General features: G+C 47.6%; 1 protein-coding gene across 1 annotated transcript; it reads left to right on the top strand.

The window, feature by feature from the left end:
* Positions 1 to 2,136: 2,136 nt before the first annotated feature.
* LOC111150943 (leucine rich repeat containing 52) lies at positions 2,137 to 21,354 on the top strand. Its single transcript, XM_022508638.1, has 2 exons — positions 2,137 to 2,758; positions 21,029 to 21,354. Exons 1-2 carry the CDS (start codon positions 2,137 to 2,139, stop codon positions 21,352 to 21,354), a joined length of 948 nt encoding a protein of 315 aa, XP_022364346.1.
* Positions 21,355 to 22,243: the final 889 nt, after the last annotated feature.

Below are 22,243 nucleotides of genomic sequence, written 5' to 3'. Positions count from 1 at the left end.
GACATAGCTGACCGGCGTCGCCAATAACTTTGAGTGGACTTCATTCGTTGGAGACTTTTCTCAATGAGAACACGTGCCATCCTAAGGCCAAAAGGCTAAGCCTGAGCCAGAGGCTGCTGTCTAGAGAAAGTTTGCCCCAAGAGGAGGCTAGAAATTAAACGGGGAAACATGGAGACACTGGCTCCCCTGGAAAGGAAAAGTCAGAAAGAAGGAGTAAGACCTAAAAGAAAAGGTGGAAAGCGGGTAAAATCACTCCATAAGCTTTGGCAAACCGCTGGGCGATCAGCTCTCACAGGGAGAAAACAAACAGCAGACCCCGCCCACTGGGAAGGCAGCCTCCCCACCCCCACCCCCTCCAAGCCACACCCTCCACTCGCCGGCTCCTCCCCACCCGGGGCGGCGGGGCGGGGGAAGGGGGAGGAAACCGTCAATCCGGAAATTAATTCTTGCCCATAGCCTTCACCGGCCACATTCCTCTCCTGGGCAATCATGTAAGATCTAGCAAGAACCTTTTTTTTTTTTTTTTTAATTATAAGGAAAGGGTGGCTCCCCTATCAATAAAATGCTGCTCCAATTAGTACAGCTATCCTTTGGGTCATTATTTTAAGTGTTTGAAACGTCTACTTAAATAAGGTCACTTTCAATTTGGTAAACACTCCTAAGTCATCATCTTAATTCACGGCCAGTCACACTAGGAATGCTGAGTAAGTAAACACAATCACGCATTAGCTAACCAGCCACAAATCCACTTGAGTTTATTAATTTCTCTCTTGGCAGAGAAGCATGAAAAGGGAACAAACCATTAGAGACATTCACGCATCATTCATTCAATAAATATTTATTATATACCAGGTGCCAGGCACTGTGCTAAGCTAAATATAGGTTGCATTATTTTATTAATATTCAAGCTAAGTTCTATATCAAATCCCATTTTCTCCCAAATATAAAGCTTTTTGTCTTCATTTCTGCCCACTGTGCCTTCCTCTATGGAGTAAATGATACATCCTAACTCTTAAGCTTCCAGACTCTCTATCCCTCCCTCCAAAAGACAACCCCCCCCAGCATCCCTCAAATAGTTAACAAATATAAACTCCCACTAGAAACTCTAGAAAGGCACTATTTTAAAAGTCCAGGAGAATAATAATGGTAAGAAATAGTTCATATCATTGCACTCATATATTTTTTGAAACATTTGGGCTTTGTGTTAAGGGGAGTACCTTATACTTGCTCTAAAGGCTTTTTAAAATACTAGCACACATATATATGCCAAATGCAGACAGGGCTGTAGGCACACTAAGTAAGCAGTCTTAAGAGGACCACCTTATCAGAGGAATTCCCTTTCCTCGCTTCAAAAGAAGCTCCCCTTTCCCATCCTCTCCCAACACCACCAAGAACTGGCACCCGTCCAAGTTCATTTCCCAAGGAAAGGACCCTAGGGAAATGAGAGAACCTTGGGAGAACTGACCTTAAACAAGTCACTTTGCTCATCAGTAAAGAAGGGAGTTGGTCTGGAGACTTCCAAGGTCCCTCTATAGCCTGTGGATTAGGGGATTCAAGCTAACCTAATCCTCCAGGACATCTCTGGTACACACACACACACACACACACACACACACACACACACACGTGAACCCCAGCACAGCCCCCTACCCCACGCTGCAGGCCCTGGTTCCCCCAGGGACAGCCAGCTTACCAAGACACACAAAACACCCCCACACCACCCAGGAGGAGCAGAGGCAGGACTCTCCCTCCCTCAGCCAGGCAGTCTCCTGAGGCTGCTGACATCACAAAGGTGTCAACTGGCAACTTCATTGTCATGTGGCTCTCCCCTGGCTCCCCTTCACTTGCAAACGCTGGGAAAGGGTGAGACCTTTCAGAGCCGCCAAGCGGGCAGGCTTCCAGCGGCAGTCTGGGAGTGAGCCGGCCGCCGAGCCACCAAGCCGGGCGGCGGGGCATCGGGCCTCGCGTTTCAACTTCTGTTCGGTTCTCCTGTAATGGAAAATTGCTTTGCACAAAGCTAGAGTGTTACCGTTCTTTCCAGCGCCCCTCCCCCCCAACCCCGCCCCTCGGCAGCCTTCTGATCAGAGGGACGGCGCCCGCAGCAAGGTGGAAGGAGGGTAGTTGCGGCTTCTTACTATGTCCCTTGCCTCAGGCCCTGGGCCCGGGTGGTTACTCTTTTCCTTTGGAATGGGACTGGTCTCGGGGTCAAAGTGTCCAAATAATTGTGAGTGTCAAGCCCAGGAAGTGATCTGCGCAGGAATCCAGTTAGCCGAGTACCCCCCCGACATACCCCTGAGCACCCGGAAGCTGTACTTGAATGATAACCGCATCACCTTTTTGCCAGCGATGAGTCTAGGACTCCTCAGTGACCTTGTTTACTTGGACTGTCGGAATAACCTGATTCGTGAGTTGATGGATTATACCTTCATCGGGGTCTTCAAACTCATCTACCTTGATCTCAGCTCCAACAACCTAACCTTCATCTCCCCACACAGTTTCTCCGTGCTCAGCAACCTGGTGCAGCTGAACATCTCCAACAACCCTCACCTGTTCTCTCTGAACAAGTACACCTTTGCCAACACCAGCTCTCTGAGGTACCTGGACCTCAGAAACACCGGCTTGCAGACCTTGGACCACAATGCCTTCCAAAACCTCATAACACTACAGACCCTGTATCTGAGTGGAAACCCGTGGAAATGCAACTGCTCCCTCCTGGACTTCACCATCTACTTAATAGTGTCCCATCTGAACCATCCAGGTGAGGGTTTGATCGGGTATGGGGACGAGGAGGATGTGATGGAGCAGGAGGAGTCAGTTCCAGAAAAGGTAAAGTCAAAAGATGGTCAGGATGGGAGAAAACTCTCGAGAGAGTTCCCCTCCCTTCTGGGGGAAGCTGATCAAAAGCATTCTTATTGCTCTGAAGGATTCACCCTTGGGTTGACTGGAGAGGCAATAGGGTCTGTAGAAAAAGTTCTGGAGGAGGAATCCAAAGAGCTGAGTTCTGGTCCCAAACTCAGCACTGACTAGCAGGCTCCCCTAGGGACAGACCTTTGAGTCTTTGAGCCTCAGTTTCCTGATCCATCAGGTGGGGACAATAATATGGCCCAACGTACGATGTTGTCGTGTCAACATAAAATGGTGTGTGTGGAAATGATCAAGTTCTTTTACTGCAAAGTAACAAATTCAGGGACACTGTATTCCATTGTATTTTAATCTGTTTGACTCAGTGACTGAATTTTTCCAAGATCCAAAAGTAAATTCCGTCACACATAGGCCATCCAAAAGCCAACAATATACTGTACAGAGAGAAAGTTCAATAGAGGTAGGGGGAGGGGCACGGGAGTTCTCTAGACAATGAGAGGGGGAGTGGAGAGAAGGGAGAGGAGAAGGCTTTTGATGGCTCCCGTGTCTTCAAGATATTAACCCAACAAGGATAGAGGGAATGGCAGGCATCCACGAAGAACAGGTCAGTTGTGCTCACTCTGTCCCACAGGGAGATTCTAATCTCATGGGCAGTTCTCAAGTATTACCTGATAGATTTCCAAGCCAATTGCTGCCATTTTCTGCACTGCCCACACCCCTCTGCCATGGACCCCCAGGCACTCCAGTGCCTCAACCCCCTCTTCTTTTTGGTGACTTTTCTGTCCCATCCTCATCCTCCAATTATCCCACTTTACCGATATCACCTTCACTCAGGACTTCAAGGAAATGGGAAATGACTCTTCATAGAAAGCCTGGAGCTACAGATGTAATCTGGCATAATTGGGCTTTAGATTCAAACCCTGTCAAAACCATGTCATCTCTCCCTTTCCTGAGTGTCTGTTTTTGAAAATATTTTCACACATCCGCTCCCTTCCCTGAGTGTGTGTTCTTGAAAAATATTTTGATGCGCCAGCAGCTGCCAAAGCCTCCACCATGAAGTTCTTGCCCGGGTGGCCATAACCCAGAAAGATTGCTGGCCAAAATAATGGGCTTTAAGGGAATCTGGGGGAGAGCGAGCTGAATGGTGGCAGCGAGTGAAAATATGCTCTCCTGGCCTTCCTTCCAATTGATGGGTCTTAACATGTCTTCTGGGCAGGGCCTGGACTATGGTGAGGCAAGAGTTTCTAGGGATGCAAAATTCAGGAAGACAGTAAGAGTGAGTGGCTCCTTACATTTCGTGCCCTAGGCACCTGGGCCGGCTGACAGGTACCCAATCTGAGTTAGAATAAATCAAAAGGAAAGAACTTCATCAGACCATCTTCTTAAGAGTATGAATCCTAAAAGAATGAAGGAGCATTTATCTTGGGTAGGTGGGTAGGTTGCCTTCTCTCTCCAGAGATAATGGCTTCAGCTTTTCACAGTGACTGGTGTTATGGTGCCTTCTAGAAAGCTCTCTAAAAGAGAGTCACTATTAATCACTCTCATGCATTAAATGTGATTCTCCTGGCCATGTTCATGTAACTAGCCTGGGAAGAAGCTTCCTCTTCTCTTGCCCCCTGTCCACCATTTAAGTATGTATTTCCCTTGAGCAGAGCCTACCAAGCAGCCAGGAGACCCTCCTACCCTGGCTGAAAAGGGTGACCTAGATTGGTTTCTTCCCCAGTCCCAAAGCCTACTGCTTTCCTTGCTGTCAAATCTCCCTCAGTCAAAATTCTGTTTACAGAGTCGTGTCTTCTCAGAACGCTCAGGCTTGCTGCTTAGGACTCCTTGACTCATTTCATTCTGGGATTGAGAAGGATTATAAACCAGACCTGTTTCACTGTGTATTTTCGAAAACATCCGAAGCGGGTATCCATCTTGTCAAGCTCATAAGCTCCTCATGAACCAAGAGTCTGTTCTTTTGAGGCAGACAAAGCTTTTATCCACTGGCCAATCCCCCTCCCCCTAAATACACCCACCACAACTACTGATCTGTTCATTTCTCTCTGCTGTTTGGTGGCCTAGAGGAACCCTCCCAGCCCAGTTCAGGCAGAACCATGGTCTCATTGCCCTGGCTAACAATTGTCATCTCCTGGAAACAATAATAAGCCCAAGGCCAGACATAGAACGATTTACCTTTGTAGAGAGCTTTCCAGTGCTAGAGTTTTTTTCCAACATAAAGTCTCATCTTCTTTATTTTGAGTATCATACCGACCCATAAACTTTGTGCCCTAGGCCTGTGGAAGAGGCTAGGATTGGTATTGTTAACCCTATCATGAAAGGGTTGAGAAAACAGACTGGCCCCAAATCTCGTGGCTAGTAAATGGGGAAAAAAAAAAAATTGAACCCCTTGATTCAGGTCTTTCTTTTTTTAAAAGATTTTATTTATTTACTTATTTGACAGAGATCACAAGCAGGCAGAGAGGCAGGCAGAGAGAGAGAGAGAGAGAGAGAGGGAAGCAGGCTCCCCACTGAGCAGAGAGCCCAATGCAGGGCTCGATCCCAGGACCCTGGGATCATGACCTGAGCCAAAGGTGCCTCTCAGGTCATTCTTCAGGAGATTACTATATCTTAAATTTCTGAATTCCATGGTAACTATGATCCTGTAAGTCAGTTTAGTTATAAATATAAGCCATGTTATAAGCATATGGCCACAGCATCTAAATTACAGCTTTGTTTCCTATCTGACTACATATGCAACTCACCCAAGATCATGTCTATTGGCTAATGAGCTCTAGTCATCATAAACTCATCACATGCCTGCACGCTCCTTACAAGCCCAAGTTCACCCCAACCCACCCGAACTCCCAAAGAAGGAGCTTAACCTCAGTGTTTGCTCACCTTTGCATCTCAGTCTGGCTGTCCCTTCCCACACACACACACACACCCCCATCACAAACACATGTGTAAACACATACACACACCAACATACATACAAGCACAAAGATGTGCCCATACACACAATACTACACCTGCATACCTATATACACACCTGCTCACAGACACAATGTCCCACACATTACACATACATGACACACATATACACATCAATGTGTAGATGCACTAGTTACACACCCACACATGAAGAGGCACACGCAGACACCGTAGAATTCATAGGTGCTTTTCTTGCCCTTCAGCCAGCCCTCAGCACAGTGGAAGATATTTATTTCGTGTGACTCTCACATGATTCATGCCTCTGTTAAGTGGAAATATCTTTGCAATTGACAAATGCTCAAGCTCAGTTAGGCCCACCTCTTATACCACCTTGGCTATCAAAGGGTGATCTTCGGTACGTTCTAAAAAGGGGTGTATACATCTCTCTCCCCGTGTATCCACTTTGAGGGATCTAAGAAGAATCTCTTTGAAATGAGCTGAGTAACGTGGTTATTTAGAAAGAAGAATCCACTGAAGTCAAGAACTTCCATGCTACCACTCAGTTCCTCTGTGCAAACATCTATGTATAAATATCTATCAATTTCATCCATGCAAATATCGACTGAGTCCTATTATATGCCCAACAAGTGGTCATGGAGAGAACCTTGAGCTGTGTGTGGAGACTCACATGACTATGGTCATCTGCACTATGTATGTCCCATGTCTAGTCAGGGACAGAAGAACTATCCTACTGGACAAAGCCCGACAAAAGAGGCCACCAGGTACCTACTGGGTGGAGCAGGCACTTGGGATAGCCACAGTGGCAGCTGGGGAAGGGCAGCTGCAGACAGGGGAACCCATGTTAAAGAGCTCGGGTTGGAGTGAAGCAGACCTGAATTATAACCCTAGCCCTGCCACTTGCTATTTATAGGCTATCAGAGAAGTTACTTAACCTCTCTGAACTTCAATTTCCTCATCTTTCAGACAGGTATAATAATAGAATGAACCTATCTAGGCTGCTGAGATGAAAACGCTTACAAACTGCCATTAGCATTGAGTCTTGCACAACAAAAAGCATTCGATAAGTGAATAATTGGCAGATGTGGGAAAGATATGGGGCACTTAGAAGAGTAGCAGATACCAGTCAGGTGACCCCGGGATAAGCAGTAGACCTCAGGAAGCCTTGGCACACATGGAATGAGAGGACAGTGCACCCTGTGCACAAAACATGACTATAGGGATGCATGGGAGGGGAATATAGATAGGATGTTGAAAGGTGAGCATCAGGTCCCAGGGCTCTAATTCCTGGGAAAATGCAACAGAGGGAATCTTAGAGGGAGGTGGGCATTAGACAAGTTATGAATGCAGGAGTTCAGATTGGGGAACAAAACCAGAAGCCTGAATCAAGGCTTGGTCTCAGCCTGGACCAGAAGATTCAGGGCTGGGTCAGTAGTAGCAAAGTGGTTCTTCCTGAGTCTGGAACTGGAGTTCCAGCTAAAGGCAAGCCCCACTTGCAGGAATAGGTGTGGACATGCAGACAGCTTTCAAGGGATGAGGGAAAGGAGGTCCAACTGCAGGGCAGACATGCCCTTGAAAGCAAGAGTCACCTACATGCTGTGATTTTGTTATCTGAAGAGGACATTGCCCCCATTCACTGCCCCCACTGAGCTAAAATTAGCCATTAGAGAGTTTACCCCTTTGAATCCCCCCAAAGTGCCCAAATCTTGAAGAGAACCTTGCAAAAATATATGAACTCCTGGGCTGAATAATACCAGTGCCCTCAAGCCTTTATCAGCTCTCATATCAGAGGCAGAAGTGAATTCTTGAGAAATACAATTAGCTAAGATTAATTCTGCAGCACCAAGGAAACTTGAAGGAAGCCAAGGTGCAGGAAAGACATGGGGAGATCTTAAAACAAAAGATGTGAGGGCAGTAATGTGTCCTTCCCCCATGTACCATGTTGACCCAGCCGACCCCCCCTAAAGGGGCTGTAGAGAAGGCTAAATGTTTATTTACCTTCTTTCATCATAAAGCTACACTGAATAGGAATATAACAATTTTCCCACATTGGCAAGAGATTTGGTGCTATTATCAAAGGTCTTCATCCAAAGACACCCTCCAATGATATACTCACCAGATGCACTGAAAACCATTCTGTCCTCAAAGAGCTTACCTACTCACTTTGTAAATGTGAAAATCACAGCAGAAATGGAGGTCAGTTATAAAGTGCTGGTCACCCAGATGCTCTGATCAATGCAGAGTTAAAAACAGACCCACAGATTCCATTTTCTTTTTGGCCTTGGTCAGCAGATAGGAGGACTGATTCCTGGCTGGAACTGTAATTTCCCAGGCATTAATGCTCTTTGAAGGTGAGAGCAGCAATTAAGCTCTTCCCAGGATAGAGCTGCCTCATAGGACAGGGTTGAATGCTTCTGAAGATGCTCTCAAAAGATCACGCAACTCTAAGCTCCCGGACATAAGGATCCTGGCCTCCATTCTGTCTTCTCCCAAAGTCTAGTCTAGCGCTGTCCAGTGAAAGTCTCTGCTGAGAAATGGCCGGTATCTGTGCTGTCCAGTATGGTGTCCCGTAGCCACATACGGCTACAGAGCTCTTGAAATTAGACTACTGAGGAGCCGAATTTAATTTTATGTTGTTTCAAATCATGTAAGTAGCCCCATGAATGACCACTGGCCACCATATTGGTCAGGGCAGCCTTTTAATATAAGATGCTTGAGCTGGAAATTTAGAATCTCGCCTCCTCGCAGGTAAGCGGCTATTGAGCCACACCCAACATGGAAATCTTCTGATTCCATGTTTTCCTCCCCCATGCCATGACCTCTCCTTACTCTCAACAGACCCCAGTCCATTCTACTCTGCAATATTTGTTGTATGTTCCTTATATGCCCCACATTGTATTATAATGCTGGAGTGCTTTCAACACAGAGAAAAGAAGTCATAATTGCCATCTTTAATAAGACAAGATACAAGGGATACAAGAATATTCTTGGGATACAAGAGAGAGAAAACACAATTGAAAGCCAAGAGGTCCTGTCCTGGTCCTAACAATGCCACCGGGTGAGATGGGGCAAGGCCGTTTCCCTCCGAGACTCACTTGTCTTTGAAATAAAAAGAAAGTAGGATTAGATACTCTCTAAAGCCCCTTCTAGCTGGTAGTGTATGGAACTAAATGGAAAGATAGGGTGCACTTAACTGTAGGAAGAGAGCAGTGATCCGCAGATAGGGTCCCATATAGGCAACGGAATGGGATCAGTGCTGACATGGAGGCATTCCTGGAGAAGCAGGCCACAGTCACATAATTAGGACATACACATAATTGGGAACTAGGCAGCCTCAACCTCCTGCGCTATCCTACCTCCCATCTTAAGCATCGTCTAGACTGGAAAAATACCTCCATCCCCAGGGGACTCAGTGCCCAAGACTGTCCTCCCAGGCCTGGCCTGCTCAACCAGTGGTTCTCAAATTCCAGTGAGCACAGAAACCCCAGGCCCCATATCCAGAGATTCTGGTTTGGGACAGTGCAAATCCTTAGGCCATATTTTGAGAGACCCTATGACAATGGCTTCTGTTCTAGATCTACAGCAGCTGCTCCCACTGGTGAATAAATTGATTTGCACTGGGATGCTGAGTGGCTAATAATGTTTTGACATGTCTCCCTCAAGGGGCGTTTGCAATGTGACAGAAAGCAACAAGAAACAGTGAGAGTTTGGAAAGTGACAGACTGCCAGGGGAGAAGTGGGGGTGGTTTGGGGGCAGAGTGTCCCTCTCCATCAGGTCTTAAATTACCAGCCTGAAGCAGTCCTGGGTGACCGGATGGTGGGGCCTGCAAATCGGAGAGGAGTCTGGGCAGGAGTGCTGCAGAGGCAAGGGGACAAAGCCACTCAGGGACATCTGCCAGGAGCAGATGGGTTGGGTCATGTGCTGTTCCGGGTCCACGTCATCTCGAGGGCATTTTGAGCAGAGAACATCTTAGTTTCATTCCAAGGCTACTTCATCCTGAATTCAAGGCTGCTGTAATAGGATAATGGCCCCATTTCAACCCACCAAGTACAAAGTCATCTACAACTGTGCCAAGACTTAGATTTCCAGAATGAATTCAGGTCCTCGCACTCTTCCACTACTAATGCCAACCCATCTTCTCCATCAGAGAAATTGTGGCAAAGACCGGATGCCCAGAATGGGAACAGCTGGGCAGCAGACATTTCCAAGGCTGTCAGCTGCTTGGCCAGCCTGTCTCTTCTACCTTCTCACAAACACCCTGCTGAGAGCCAGAGGAGCAGCCTCATGAGGGCAATAGGGGGGCCGGGAGGGACGCAACAGGGTCAGCGATCCCTAAACCACCCAGAAGAGCCAAGAAGGGAGGGGGTGGCCAGCACGTGCAGTTTAGGAAGGATCCTGAGTAGTTCTCACACGCTCTTGACCTCAGCCCACTTGAGATCCTTGAAAGTAGGTAATCCAAAGTCCCTTCAAGCTCAGAAATGCCCAACCTCTGTGCATGGCCTCCCTGGTCACCCAGCGCCACCTCTGGAAGGCAGCAGGGCAAGGCTGGCCAAAGCAGCCAACCTCAGGCTCCTTATCTCTAGAAGCGAAGAGCTCTGCAGCCTGGAGATAATCCAGCAGGGTGTGGATGTGGCTAGAAAGAGAAACAGGGATCCAGCTATGAAGGGCCTTTGAAGGATTCTCTGGGGAACATGCAGTACAGCATGAGAAGCTCTGGGAGGCAGGCGAGCCTGAGTGCAGGGCTAGGATGCTCCAGTGGGCATCCAGGTAAGGCAGGAAGGTGGTCTACAGCAGCAGATGAGGAAGTCTAGACAGGTTAGAAGGAACCATTTAAAAGATAGAAGCAGGAATGCCTGGGTGGCTCAGCCAATTGAGTGTCTGTCTTTGGCTTAGGTTATGATCCCAGGGTCCTATGATCGAGTCCCATATGGGGCTCCTTGCTCAGCTGAGAGCCTGCCTCTCCCTCTGCCTGCTGCTACCCCTGCTTGTGCGCTTGCTTTCTCTCTCTGACAAATAAATAAATGAAATCTTTAAAAAAAAAAAAGAAGAAGAAGAAGAAAAAGGAAGAAGGTAGAAGCCATAGGACTCTGGACTGAACTAGATTCTCCCAAGTTCCCAGTACTCCCTTCATGACTTCTGGAACAATTCTAAGTAATTAATAGATTTGAATATTTAACATTTATCTTCTCTGATAGACAATAAGTTCTATGAGAGCAAAGAACATGTCTGAATCTTCAGAAACTAGCTCAAGGCCTGACACAGAAAAAACGTTCAATAAATATTTATTGAGAAATCAATGAATAAATGAGATGTGGAAAATAACAGGAAAGATTTCACTTGAATAGCTCTGGAGGATTCCCTGGGATGGACACTCTTGGAGGAGGGGCAGCAAGGAGTTTAAGGGAGAACCATGACCCATCTTGAGCATGTTGAGTGGGAGGGCCCCAGTGAAATGGATGTTCTGACCTGAAATCCAGAATAAAGAATAGAATATATATTTGAGAATCATCAGCTTACTGCTGATCACTGAAATCAAAGGATGAGATAGGCCAGCAAAGGAGTTTAGAATGGGCCGGGGGTGGGGGTGGGGAGTAATAGGTCAAGGACAAAAGCTTTGGGGAATGCTAACATATGGAAGGACCAAGAAGAGCCACCCCTGAGGTGCCCTGGACAGGAGCAGTCAGGGAAAAGAAAGGAAATCAGAGAAGGGTGGCCTCACAGAAGCCAGGATAGGAAGAGTTTCAAAGAGTAGAAGCTGGTCCAGTAAGGATTGAAAAGTGTCCATCACATTTAGCTACCAAGGGGTCCCTGATGTCTTGGAGAGTTCCAATGCCACAGTGGGAGTGGACAGTGGGTTACAGAATGGACATCAAGAAAGAAAAGGGGTGCAAAAAAAAATGTAAACATGGGGTGCCTGGCTGGCTCAGTTGGTGGAACATGTGACTCTTGATCTCAGGGTTGTGTAGAGCTTACTTGAAAAAAAAACATGCAAACTCTTCCAGGAAGTTCGACTGTGGACTGAGACAGGGTGATAGATGGAGGGGAACTGTATAAAGGGGTATGTCTTTTCTTGGAGCAAAGTGGTCCATGCATGTGTTTATCTACTGCTGAGAAGGAGTCAATGCAGGGCAAAGACTCAGGACAGGGGGAATGACTCATGTGGAGGCAGGAGTGGTTGGACTCCAGAACCAAATGGAAGGTCAGCCTTAAACTGGGAAAGTCCCTTCGTCTGGGGGACTCATCTTTGTCTCCTTGTGGAGAAGGAAGCGAGGGTAAGCACGCAGGGGCCTGAGTGTGAGGATGTGGGCCGAATGGAATCAAGCAGCCCATCTGAGAGTCCCACTTTTTCTTTCAGTGAGATAAAAGACAAAGAACAACTTTATATCTAGAAAAGTAAAAAGTTTCTCATGCTGTTTTCTCTCTTTTTCTTCTTTTGGTGTTAATTCATTCTCTTTTTTTCTTTTTCCTTTTTTAAATTTATTTTTTCCTTTTTAAATTTTATTTTTAAATTTAAATTAAACTTAATTTAATTTAAATTTAAAAATTAAAATTAAAATTAATTAATTAATGTATTATTGTATTACTGGTTTCAGAGGCAGAGGTCAGTGATTCATTGGTCTTCTATAATACCCAGGGCTGCCCATGCTGTTTTCTAGGCGATCCTAAAATATCCCTTTGGTCTCAAGAAGATCATACTACTCGTTGAACAGGCAAGACTAAGATAGGCTCTGGATTCAAAGTACCTGGTTTTTAATCTTGCCTCAGTCACTTACGAGCTGGGCCACAGTCTGCACAGGAACCATGTTCCTCATCTGCAAAATGGTGATAAGTTAGTACCTATTTCTTGGGTCATTGTGCTAATTAAATGAAATAACCCACATGAAGATTTTAGAAGTGCACATAGTCAGTGTTCAGCTAATGTTAGCTGCTGCCATTGCTGGGACAATTCTAGGTGGTGACTGTGGATGCCACATGAGGTACAGAGAACGGGGAGAGCCGTGTGGGGGGACAGAAACAGGGTAAGTGGTGGTCTGATGCTGCCTGCCTTCTGCTGAGGTGCACAGGACAGGGAGCCCAGCTTGGGTGGGAGCAGGATGCCTGGAGCTTTAAGGGTGGGGAATCGTGTTTTAAAATCTTCAAAATGATAGCATTAGGTAAAAAAACAAGATGTAATGCCAAGGCCTGGGCCAGGCACTGGGCACACATCTAAGAACAGAAACAGACATGCTGTGACAGAATTTCTGCTCTAGCACAGAGGAAGAAATTAGCAAATAAGTATATGACATGATGTCAAGTGATGACCAGGGCTATGGAGGAAAATACGGGAAGGGAAGGGAGGGAGTGTGCCTGGGATGGAAGACTGGCAGATCTTTTCTGTTGGGTGGTACTAAGGAGGTGACATTTGAGCAGAGAACTGAATAGAGTGAGGAGACAAGCTATGGAAATAAGACGTGGAGAAGGGGGACTTTCTAGACAGAAGGAAGAGCAAATACAAAGGCCCTGGGGTGGAACGAGGGTATTAGATGTATTAGAAGGGGAGTATGGTGGAGACAGATGAAGGAAGGAGACAGAAAATTAGTGAGAGGCCAGATCAGGTAGGACCTCTAGGCTAAGGAGAGGCTTCTGATTTTGTTCTAAGTGTGATGGGAAATCATGAAAGAGTTTTGAGCAGGGAGGCAGCATGACCTATGACCTGCAGAGGGATCCCTGTGCAGGTGAGAAGGGTTGTCACAGTTCAGGCGAGGCAGGGAGGTAAGGGTCCAGATGACAATAAGACAAAAGAAACAGGATATGTTTGGAAAGTAAGACTAACAGGAATGGCTTTGAGATATGGCTCGTGATGTGAGGGGGGAAGCAAGGAGAGCTTTCTGCATGGATGACTGGTGATTGGTGCTTCTGCTACTGAGATTTTCCCAATTGCCTCTTATCCATGAGGACAACTGTCCACTACCTGGGTTTTTCTGAGCAGATGAACAGTTATATTAAGCAGGCTCAGCTCTAGACCAAACTGAAAAGAAATGAGAATTTGCCTTTAGCTTCAGAGAACCAACCGGTACCATCCCCCAGCCTGGCCTGTGGGCTGGCTCCCCTCCCCCATCAAAACCTCACTCAAGAGGGGCGGGCGCCTGGGTGGCTCAGTGGGTTAAGCCTCTACCTTTGGCTCAGGTCATGATCTCAGGGTCCTGGGATCGAGCCCCGCATCGGGCTCTCTGCTCAGCAGGGAGCCTGCCTCCCCTTCTCTCTCTGCCTGCCTCTCTGCCTACTTGTGATCTCTGTCTGTCAAATAAATAAATAAAATCTTAAAAACAAAAACAAAAACAAAAAAACCTCACTCAAGAAAGGTGGTAGCAAGAGTTGTCTCCTGGGTAGGGCTTAAGCTGTTAGCTCCTTTGTCAGAAGACTATACACTTTAAGCCTTATTTTGTTTGGCGGAAGGAAAGGTTCTATCTCCTATTGGCATTATTCTGGGTACTGACAAGTGCATGAGAAGGAATTAGGAGGAAAAGGGGTCTCTGTACCTGTAGATCATGCCCATATGCAACCCCTTATACAAAAGCCCAGTCCTGAAGCCTAAGCACCTCCATAGCACAAGAAGAATCAGGTTGACCTTGTTGGCTTGAAGGCCTTTCCTGTAATGTTCCAACCATCTACGAGTCACTTGTAACACTTACCAAAATATGGACTCTTTATCCAAGGGGGAAAAAATTGTATTAGAGAAGAACTGCAGTGCCTAAGCCCAAATCATCCAAATCTTTATGTTTTCAAGATGCCAGGGATGGTTTAGACCAGGAGTCAGCATTGCTTTCTATAAAACCCAGAAAGCAAACATTTTAGGCTTTGTGGACCCCTGTTGCAACTCCTCCATTTGGCCATCTGTGACCTGAAAGCAGTCATAGAAAATATGTAAATAAATGGGTACGGTGTTTTCCAAGACAAATTTATTTACAAAAATAGGGGGCGGGTTGGATTTGGCTCGTGGAACCTGGGCTTATGCCATCAAGGGGAGACAGACAGGTGATGAGAAAAAAGGCACTCTTGGTAGGAAAGGTAGAAGACCACGCATGAGGGTCTGAGGACAGGGCCCTACTGGCTGGTTGGCTTTGGCATTGTTGGGCTGCTATGTGGTCCAATCTAGGTTCCCCCCTAGAGAGTCATTTCCTCTGAGCAACCTAGAGTGTAGCAAGAGATAACAGTGGTCCCTTCAAATTCCAGTCAGGTACTGGTCCTAAAGAGCAAGGCCAAAGACACAAGCATTTAAGAACTGTTGTATGAGGTCAGACCAATGGACCACCCATTCTCTCCCATATGCATTCAACAGACATTTATTGAGCATCTACTATGTGCCAGGCACTCGGGATACAAAAGTGAACAAAGAGGGCCTCTGTTCTCATACAGTTCTCTAACACTAAGTGGGGAGTAGTGATAAATACCTTTTGATGCCACGCCCACAGCACCTGCATCCTCCCTTGTCCCTAGCTGCATTTACCCTCTCTTTCTTCTCTGCAGTCTCAGAGGACTGAAGAGTGCCCCTTCCCAGCTCAAGACTTACCCTTCCATTTGGACCTTGGGACCATCTCTTTCTGACTCCTCTGGGACTTCACACTCCTTGGTTCACTGAATCTTCCCCCAAACTCTTACAAGGGAAGAGGGGTTAGTACTTGTCTAGTAGTAGAGTAATAGAGTCCACAAGTGGCAAGGGGTTAGCCGACCCACCTATGATCTTCTATGTCCCGGGCTCACTATCCTCTAGCTGGGCATTTTGTCAATGACATTGACCCCAATGGGTATTAATAACATAACATTTCATTCAACAACCATGCTTTGAGCTCTAGTATGGGTGAAGCACTGTTCTAGGTGTTGAGGGTACAACAGTGAACCACACAGACAAAAATCCAGGTCTTCATGGAGTTTATAGTCTAGTGGGCAGAGGCACACAGAGACTGATAGAAACCAGTGCTGCATTCTCAGTAGCAGGTACAGTTTAGTAGAGAAGGGAGCCTCCAAATTCCATCCCCAGTGTACGTTGTCACCACATGGAGGCTCAACCCTCCCCACAGTCCAGGTGGTTCCTGAGCAAACGCGCCAGCACGGGGGATCAAAGCCTGCACTTGGCTCCTTGGCAGCCTGCAGCAAACCAGAACTGTGGTCCCTGCAGGCCAAGAAAGGAGCAGTTTGTCTTAGAACCACTGGGTTCATACCAGGTTTCTGAAAGGGAGGCTTCCTGGGCTCCTGCACTAACAGATGTGATTCTAAGCCCCAGAAACTTTTGCTCCTGCAGACACCTGATTCTAACAAATAGGTCTTCTGTCTGGGAGTAACATGCTATGTGTAGAAATAAACAACGTGAGGGGTGGGGGGTTTTGTTTCCTTAGGAACTATTTGTAGGAAGAATTTAAACATTAATGACACCTGTAATTGTACCTGGGAGCTTTAACTGGGACAAATGCCCTGGGCCCATGGAATGGGGCTGAGAGAGGGAGGACATGGGGGCTAGTCACGTGGTTCTAATATGAATGAAGACCCTGGAGTTGTGCAGTACACAGCATGTACAACTGTACTTGGTAGCCTTTTGTCAGAGGAAAGGAAATCAAGAAAGCCAGAGAGGGAATAACTGATAAACAATTTATTCATTCTATAGCATGGGAATAATTAAAACTGCTCAGCAGGGTGGTCAAGAGTAGAGTTTAATTTTGTAAAGCACATAATGCCCACCACACATCTGGCACTCCAGGATCAGTAGATGGGCCTATAATTTCTAATGACATCAGACCAGAATAGGAAAACAATGTGTGACTATCAAACTAATGAAGAGGAAATGAAATAATAAAATGAAAAGCAACAAAGTAGAGAGAAACAGACATAAAACTAAGTGGGGCCAATGGAAAACAAATATATCAGTCTAACGTTAAATGTTAATGAAATAATTACAAAGTTTGCTAGACTGGATGGAAATCAAAACCCAGCTACACGCTGCTTACAAAATTATGTCTTAAATATAGGAACATAGAAAGGTTAGAAATAAAAGGATGGAGGGGTGTCTGGGTGGCTCAGTGGGTTAAAGCCTCTGCCTTCGGCTCAGGTCATGATCTCAGGGTCCTGGGATCGAGCCCCATATCAGGCTCCCTGCTCAGAGGGGAGCCTCCTTCCTCCCTCTCTGCCTACTTGTGATCTCTGTCTGTCAAATAAATAAATAAAATCTTTAAAAAAAAATAAAAGGATGGTAAAAGATAAACAAGGCAAACACCAACCAAAAGAAATTTGATGGAGCCATACTCATGTCAAAGACAGGAGACTTTAAAGCAAGAAGCATTACCAGAAATAACAAGAGATGTTGCTCAGTGGGAAGAGAGTAACTCTACCAAGAAGAGGAAATGGTTAGAACTTTCTACACATCTAATAACATATCTTCAATATATGTGAAGTAAACGTGACAGAGCTCTACAAAGAAGTAGTAAATGCACAATCAAAAGTTGGTGAGTTGAATTTCCTTCTCGCAGTAGCTAATAGACAATTAATAGACTGATAGTAACCAAGAGACAATAGTTTTTATAGATTTTTTAAAAAGTCAGTAAAGCTATAAATAACAAAGTCAACAAAGATACAGAAGACCTGTACAAAATCACAACCTAATTGGCATCCACAGAACAACATACTCAGCAGAGACAGAATACACATCGTCTGGGGGGCGCATGCAAAATTTATTAAAACTGATTTTATGCTCAGCCAGAAAGCAAATTCTCAATAAATTTCAAAGGCCTGAAATCATAGAGAGTATGTCTCTGACCACAGTAGAGTTCAAGTAGGATTCAACAATAAAAACATTACCAGAGGGGCACCTGGGTAGCTCAGTCAGTTAAACATCTGCCCTCGGCTCAGGTCACGATCCCAGGGTCCTGGGACTGAGCCCCACATTGGGCTCCCTGCTCAGCAGGGAGCCTGCTTCTCCCTCTGTCTGCTGCTCCCCCTGCTTGTGCTCGCTCTCTCTGTCAAAATAAAAAAAAAAACTTTAAAAAAATATATATTACTAGAAAATCCCCCAAATTAAGTATTTCTTTCAATAAATGATATCTCTTATTAACAAGAACAAGAATGATCAGTCATGGATTCTGTCTTCAAGAGTTTTGTCTGTCTGGTAGGGGAGAAAAGATACACTCCTTCTCTGGCCAGTAGCTCCCAAGGAAGGGAAAAGTATCATAGTAAGAATGCTATGGAGGGTCCAGGAGTGGGAACGACCCTATGCGGTCTGAGCTACGAGGATGAGGGGGCTGTGGAAACGCCCCTGGGAGCGCATGCATTCACACCAGACCTTGAAGGATAGGAAGGACTTGATCAGGCAAAAACTGGAGGAAGAAGTATTTGATACAGAAAGAGCAGTGGTGCAAAGCTAGCTCCTGGTAAGGGCAAAACGCCATCGAGGAATCAATAGTTTAATTTGACTGGAGCAAAGGGTGGGCCACTGGAGTGCTATGAAGTGGAGAGGGCAATGGCGAGGTAGAAGGGGGGCAGACGGAGAGGGCTCTGGGAGCTGGGTCGGGGGTCTACTGTTACTCGCAGGCTTACAGGGCAGTCAAAGGAAGTCAAAGCCAGTTTGCCTGGGAAGAGCTGTGCTTGCGGACGGGAATTCTGGCCGGGCTGTGTGAAATGGTCCAGAACTGGGCAAAGGGGAAAGTGGAGTTAGGGAGACCTGCCAGGAGGTAGGAGGACACCCACCTTGGCAGTGAGTGGGGAACGGGGAGGGGAGAGAATGCAGCGGTAGAACCTCCCAGGCCTCCCTCCCGGCAGAGCCACCCACATTCTGTGCTTAAGAGCCTAACAAAGCCTTCAAATCACAGCTAATTGCCCCTTTCAAGGTAATGCTCCCAAAAGGGACGTGGTGTTTCATGTTTAGTCTGCCGCTCAAGCCCTCATCTGAAAGCCGAATCTTCTTAAAATAGAAGGAGATAAACCCCCGACCCGCAGAACCCCACATTTTCCTTTCCCCAATACATCTTTCTTTGTAGGGTCCCGTGATGGGTCTCTGGCCGTGTGGGGAGGTGACCCAAGCCCCAGACGCCCTCCAGCCAGGCTGAGTGGTGAGAGGACTCCAGATGTGACTGGGTTCCTGCCCTAAACAGCAAGTGTAATGGAGCCCCTGGCCCCACCCGATTTTCCTCTCCTGAGAGCTCTCCCCATGGGGCAGGGTCCTCCAAGAGGACTTCTTCCTCTCCTTCCCTCTAATCTTTGCACACCGTGGAGGTGACCGTCCCCACACTGCCTTCCAGTTCTGGTTCTACAGCCTCCACCAAGAGCCAGTCCTCAAAGGTGTCATGACCTTTGGGCCATCTTCCTGAAAGTAAACAATTCACGGCAGATGCCCTGGCACAGAGGCGAGGCGCAGGGAATGCTGTCCAGCTTGCAGGGAAATTTGACCACTTCCCAGCCCCAAGGGCCTCCTCCCCACCCAGCTCACTTCTGTGCTCCTTCCTCTGATTCCCCTGTTGCTTAGGTCCAGGGCAAACCCAATTTCCCTAACTTCATTGGTCACCAAGGATAGGAATGCGTTCACATAACCTGGAGCTTCTACCCTAAATTTTAAGGAACGCGCCTCTCCACACTAGCTTGTCTGTGTCTCCCACTTCTGCAAATGAACTTAGATAGTTCGGTCTGCGTTTTCCATGTCTGGTCCCCTGCCTAGATCCTTCAGGTTATCTAGAAGCCTCTGTGAGTCTCAGTTTTCTCATGTGTAAAACAAGAATAGTATTCTGTGCGTCAAAGTTGTGGTAAGAACCAAACAAGACGTTTGTATACCACTTAGCATGTAGTCAGAGTCTGGAAAATATTAGGTGCCATTATAATTTTGAGCATGATTATCTCCAGTCTTGGTCTCCACCCGGCGTCGGAGCTCATTTATGGAATGCCTGCTGGATACATTCCCCTGGTAACACACACACAGGCCCCTCTGCTTCAGCGTGGCGGAACACATGGAGATAGGAACATGCAGGGCTGAGGGCAGGCTCCAAGTTCTGTGTGCGAGCCTGTGGCAATTAAATCCTGTCAGTTACCCTGGGAGCAGGTAGCATTCTTTGTGCATGTAACGGTGAGGAAAGGGGATTCAGAGAGGGAAATGGATACCCTGTGAAAGTTTACGGAATTATTAAGTGTCAGTCTGGATTTCAACCCCGGTCTGTCTGGCTCCAGGGCCCACTCTGCTTTCTGGTGTACACTCAAGTCCAGGCACTTGACACGGGGATGGGCTCGGAGAAGCAGCCAGGCAGCTGAGTCAGCCGCTAAAAAGGACTGAAGACTCATGTAGATCCTGTGATGAGCCAGTGACGCCAACCTCCTCGCTGAGAAGCAGGACTGCCTCCCGTACTGGTTATCCTTTCCCTGAGCTCCCCACACCCTGATTCCGTGAGCGGAGAACACATGGGAGGCATTTCCAGGGAATTCTGTCCCTCCCGAGTGCTGAGCCAGGTGTGACGCCTTCATGGTCCCTGGCTGGACAGAGGCCAGGGTGAGGGAAAGGGACAAGGTGGAGGGGAGAGGTGGGAGCCAAGAAGAGGGAGGGGAGAGGGAGACCGTGGATATCGGCGGGGGGGGGTCTATGGAAGGTCAACACTCCGTGGAGATCTGGCTTGTTTCCACCTTCCCAGCCCCCGTTGTGGTGTCTCGTTCCTTGAGGATCCTTAAGGAGCCAAGCTCAGGGGTGCCTGAGTGGCTTGGTCCGTTAAGCCTCTGACTCTTGATCTCCGCTCACATCATGCTCTCCTGGGCCGAGAGATCAAGCCTTGCACTGGGCTCTGTGCTCAGCAGGGAGGCTGCTGGAGATTCTCTCTCTTTCCCACTCTCTCAGACCCTCCCCAGCCTCCCTCTCAGATAAATAAATAAATCTTAAAAAAGAAAAAAAAGGGGGGGGGGAGACGAAGCCAAGCCCCTTTTCTGGAGGCAAGCAGAATGCAGAGAAATCAGAAAGGGGGCGAGTGGGAGGGGCAAGGAGCAGTTGGGGTGCAATGCGTCTCAAACCGACTGTGCCCACCCATCACCTTGTTGACATGCAGATCCTGATTCGGGAGCGTTGGGGGGGTGCCTGAGAGCTCGCTCATCTAAGTCCGTCCAGCTGCCACCCGCGCCGCTGGCCCACAGACCACACTCTCAGTAGCGGGGGTCCGCATGGCCTCTCCGGGTCCCCTCTGGACCTGGGACCCTGACAGTTCTGCTCTTTCCGCACTCTGCCCGCTGTGTTTTTCCTCACAGATGGTCAGAACGCCACGTGCGTGGAGCCTGCAGAGCTGGCGGGGTGGCCGGTCACGCAGGTGGGGAACCCGCTCCGCTACATGTGCATCACACACCTGGACCACCAGGACTACATCTTCCTGCTGCTCATCGGCTTCTGCATCTTCTCCGCGGGCACTGTGGCTGCCTGGCTCACGGGGATGTGCGCCGTGCTCTACCAGAACACCCGACGCAAGGCGAGCGAGGACGAGGTGGAGGAGGAGCACGGGCAGCGGATGGACGGCAGCGGGCGCGTCTTCCAAAGCAGGGTGTTTTCAGGCCAGGATGGGTTCCCGCCACTGATTTAGTTGCCAGCGACTGCCATCTGATTATGTCTTTCTCCAGGGCTCCCCGCCTTCTCACTCGCCCTCCCACTCCCTCGCCACCATCTAAACGCCCATTTAGTAAAACAAATAAAATGTTTGGTGGCCATTTCACAGCTGGTCCTTTCCTGCAGGCATGCCGGGCACTTCCCTGAGCTCAGTGGGATGGTGTAGATCAAAATCTAGAAAAGTCTAGAAAGCTGGTGCACACAGCTAGATGCTGAGGAAGCCCACCCCAAAAGCAGATCAACTTCTATTTAATGAGGATCTACTATGCCTGTCATTGTGCTGGTGGGAGGGAGAGAGAAACCTACAACTGAGAGGACCTGTCCTCAGTGCAAACAGTTTGGGATGAGTTATGATTAATCTGAACAAAACGGAGAAAACTACAAGACTCAACGGCAAGAAGTGACATCAAGAGAACATGTCCAAACATGGCCACGGGCCAACCTCATATCCCATCTCAAGAGTGTCACTAGATCCTATAATACTGACATTAGCTTACAGTGGAAAATTGAGGCCTGGATAGGTTAAATGAGGGGCTGGTCCATAGCACAGCCCTCCAAAGTCCACATTCTTTCCTTTTCATGAAGCTGCCTCCCCTGGAAATGTCTAGTGACATGGCCAAGGGTTCATCATGTATGCCTTGGATGAAACAGAGGCACGCAGTGGCAGCCACCACTCCCTGAGGCCTTACCAAGCACCCGGCACCGTACTCGGCTTTGTATGCATTTTCTTACCAGGTTGACCCTCACAACTATGGGTCAGGTGGTCAGTGCTACCCTCATTTTCCGGAAGCTCAGAGAGGCTAAGTCACCAGCTCAGGACCAAACAGCTGACAGGAAACTGAACAGTTGCTGAAGCCCAGGCTGCC

Source organism: Enhydra lutris, unplaced genomic scaffold, assembly GCF_002288905.1.
Source record: "Enhydra lutris kenyoni isolate GAN:26980312 unplaced genomic scaffold, ASM228890v2 scaffoldscaffold25, whole genome shotgun sequence".
Lineage (NCBI taxonomy): Eukaryota > Metazoa > Chordata > Mammalia > Carnivora > Mustelidae > Enhydra > Enhydra lutris.
Note: the sequence above shows the minus strand (reverse complement) of the source record. Positions and strands in the feature narration are given on the sequence as shown.

Excerpts from the sequence above, each read along its gene's own strand:
- LOC111150943 (XM_022508638.1), top strand. The coding sequence starts at position 2,137 with ATGTCCCTTGCCTCAGGCCCTGGGCCCGGGTGGTTACTCTTTTCCTTT. Across the intron at positions 2,759-21,028 it reads GTCCCATCTGAACCATCCAG|ATGGTCAGAACGCCACGTGC; the intron begins GTGAGGGTTTGA and ends TTTTCCTCACAG.